Source organism: Trachymyrmex septentrionalis, unplaced genomic scaffold (assembly GCF_001594115.1).
Source record: "Trachymyrmex septentrionalis isolate Tsep2-gDNA-1 unplaced genomic scaffold, Tsep1.0 scaffold112, whole genome shotgun sequence".
NCBI lineage: Eukaryota > Metazoa > Arthropoda > Insecta > Hymenoptera > Formicidae > Trachymyrmex > Trachymyrmex septentrionalis.
This window is the reverse complement of record NW_017304248.1, coordinates 1,121,010-1,124,777: the sequence shown is the minus strand read 5'-3', so window position 1 is coordinate 1,124,777 and position 3,768 is coordinate 1,121,010. Positions and strand designations below refer to the sequence as shown.

General features: G+C 27.9%; 1 protein-coding gene across 1 annotated transcript in view; it reads right to left on the bottom strand.

The window, feature by feature from the left end:
• Positions 1-889: 889 nt before the first annotated feature.
• The window catches only part of LOC108752614 (potassium voltage-gated channel protein Shab), a 51,906-nt gene continuing 49,027 nt past the window's right edge, over positions 890-3,768 (bottom strand). Inside the window, 3 exon segments of the mRNA XM_018493580.1 lie at positions 890-1,335; positions 2,088-2,489; positions 3,127-3,340. Coding sequence (XP_018349082.1) covers positions 1,082-1,335; positions 2,088-2,489; positions 3,127-3,340 — 870 coding nt within the window. The 3' untranslated portion in view covers positions 890-1,081.

Below are 3,768 nucleotides of genomic sequence, written 5' to 3'. Positions count from 1 at the left end.
TTTGATAATAGTGAAAAACGTTATATTTACGAGGAACAAAAATGTTTAAACATTATACTTAAATGATCTTTATATTGTATTTATATATATGTTATTTTATCAAATAATTTGCTTAATATTAATATAATTTTTTTCTTTAATTAATTTAAAAAGATTTTAACTTTTTTTTTAAATCCGTTTTTCATATAATTCTATGATTTATTTTAGTAAAAGAGAAGTTGCTGATTATTTTCTTTTTTCAATGAAAGCTGGAATTGTAAGCATATAGGTATTTCTAGTATTCATATATTTCTTCAAAATCGGCTTTATAAACCTACATTTTTTCATTAGCAAGCGTAAAGTAATAATAACTATTACGTAAGTTACAACGTAAATAATATTTTAATATGTTACTGAAGGCATGAAAACGTAATCATTGATGTTTGAAAATTATAATCTTCGAAAAATCGAAAATTATAAGAATGTAAGAATTTAATGTCCTCATGGAAAACATACTGAAAATATGATAAAAATTATTTAATTTACCCATTTAAAAATACATATTTAACGATATCAGACTAAAAAATGTATTATGATTATTGTAAATAAAAAATGTATTAGATAATTAAACTCAAAAATTAAAACCTATTTTATTTGTATACATATATAAAAACGCCATCAAAATTTTTAAGCTCGTCAACATTATTGATCACATTGTGCAATGATAGCCAATTATTGTATAATCTTCCGATACTACTTCGTATTAACATCATTACATGAACATTAACAATCGTTGATCATATGTGTGATTCCTACATTTACATATACATATGTTTACTGAAATTATCAATTGCGCCGCTGTCATGATTAATTAATTAATTATTGTTTTTTCATTGGTTTTATAATGAAAGATTAAGGACAAAATAAATTTTAACAGGCCTAATTGTTGTATTATACAATTAATTAATCTGATACAACCGATGCTACCACAATTAATAGGCACAGATAATGAATTGCTATATGAGCAGATGTTATGCAATTGTCCGATGATAATGCAACTACGTAATATAATGCCTAATAGTAAAAATTATTGAGAAAGTAGTTACGATGAAAAATTGTATTTCGGAGAAAAATAATTCGCGTCAGACATCTTGTAAGTTGTGGAAGAACTATGTTCATTTAATTTATTAGTTTTCTTTTTTTCCTCCGCCATTGATTTCTTCGTTTTGTAGGGACGTAGTATTAACATAGTTTCCTTAGATTGCTCCTGTACACGTATCTTCGACCTCCATGACTGGTCATCCAATTCTTTATTTTGATTCTCCACTACTGCTTCATCACGAGCATGTTTCTCCTCTATAATAAAACATTTGTAACATTCCTATTGTATGTATTCGACAATACTATTGAAAGATTTTGTTAGAATAGAATTTCTAATTTTTACTCTTTACTTTATCTCAATCTCCATTTTTATAACAGTATTTATATAGAATAATATGTCCTAGCAAACACAAATATACAGTGTCCAATTAAAATGTCAAAATTTCGGAAATGTGTGAGAGATCGATAAATTAAGAAAAAAAACTATAGATATAAACAAAATTTTATGTAAATAACTAAAACATAAAGAAAAAGAAAGATTAGAAAAAATAGCAAAAAAAAATTAAAAATGATGCTAGAAAGAGAGAGTTTCACATTGTACTTTTTAGTAATTTATTACGCTTAAATAAAGGTAAATTCATTAATTTTATCACAGTTAGTATTTTATATACATTCTTAAAAAACTGATCATCACATTGTAGTTGGACATTGAAACAAGTTATGGTCGAATTTTGGGTCACATATTTTTTAAATTGTTTGATACATATATGTACCAAATATTTGTAAATATTTAATACAAATTAATAATTGTTATTTTTGTTTTATTAATTTTATACAAAATATAATTTTTATTACATATATATGAAAAGATACGAAAAAATTAAGTTGTTTTAATTTAAAAAAATCATATCTTTAATAAAGATTATTCAATGTCCAGCCACTGGGATACTTTATTAAACATTCTGTATAATGTGGTATAATTAGTTTGGTGGTTTGCTTATACAAACCTTCAATATCACTAAATAGAATTCTCGACTTCCTTGAGACGCTAACTTTTTTATCCCCTTTATCGCTTGTACACTCTCTCTCAATGTTGTTATTGGTGAGGAATATCGATTCAAGAACCTGTCGCGAAAATAACGGCGACATCGGACGTTTTTTTGTACACACATTATTTGTATTGGCTGAGGCATCACATGAGCTTGTCTCATTATCACATATGCTTGCTGTGGACATGCTGTCCGTAATCAGTTTCTCAGTATCCGAATCACCAGCATTGCTATAGTAATTATTACCACTATCGGATTTCTTTAAAATCGACTTTGATATTCGGTGTTGATCTATGAATGGCATTCCACCACTATCTATAGAGTCTGCCGATAGCGAAAGCTTATTCTCCACGCTTGATTCTGAAACAGATTTTATTACATTTCATTACATTACTTTACAACGCAACAATAACTCAATATCAATCTTTAGCATCTTTAAGTTATGATTATTTTACTTTTAACATCGTATGCAACTTGGATTTTCTTACAAATGTCGATATTATAAGCAGTCTTTCGAATATATTCTCGATAATATAGTCTGTTACACAAGACCAGAGTAGAACATTGACTGACGTCAATTTGTGATCATTTTTCGTCCACAACATCGACGGCAAATGAATGTTAATAAGATGTCACTTTTTAGACTATTTTATAATCGTTAAAATTGCGCGTTGCGATCTGCACTGTACTCTCATTAGCGCCGGTCTTTTATTTTTATTAATTTTGAGAAAAGAAAGTACACAGTTCTCTTACAAAGTATACGAATTTTAATAAGTTCGTATTAATTCCTATTATCCTATATTGATGATCTACTCTTTAATTCAAAGTATCTTATGAAAGACATTGTCTCTAATAAAAATGCACGATTTAGTTCCTTATTTTTAAGATTAATTCTAGATTTTCTAGAATTTGTTACAGATTTAAACAAGGACACTATATAAATTAAATTAAAGGACACTATGGATTAAATTAAATTTGATTAAAACCCAATGTTTACCTCTATAATGCTTTGACGCGCCGAGAGACCCAAACATGTGATAATTAATTATGCGTGTAGCGGATGCCAAGCTATTTGTTGACATAAGCGGGGAAGGTTTGCCACCACGTAATCCTCCGTAATGATTATTGTTGTCTACCGCAGCAGTATCTTCCTTTAAGATACTGCGCATACTCTCTGGATCACTAATGAATTGCGTCCGTGGTTTTATGCTCTGTAATCAATCATAATTAAATATTATACTCAAACTTCGATACTATCTTGCAAATAGGAAAAATGAAATGTCACGGACTCCCTCGTATTTTTAATGCCATATATTTAGTCATATACAGAGTGGTTTACTTAACTTGAAAATCTTAAACATTATATTTATTTTTGATGATAAACAATATTTTTGATAAAAGTAAAATAGTTTCGAGAGAGACGTTTTAATTATCTTGTTTTTTGTACGTCTGCTTAGCTGCCCCTCCCCCCATTTAATCAAGATTTTGAAGAAATTAAAATCTAATTTTGAGATCATAAATAGCGCATTATTATATAATTTATTCGTTAAAATTTTATTAAGTGGGGGAGGGGGGAGAAAGCAGCTAGCCAGATGTATTTTTTGTTTAGGTAGAGGAGTTCTATATATATATATATATA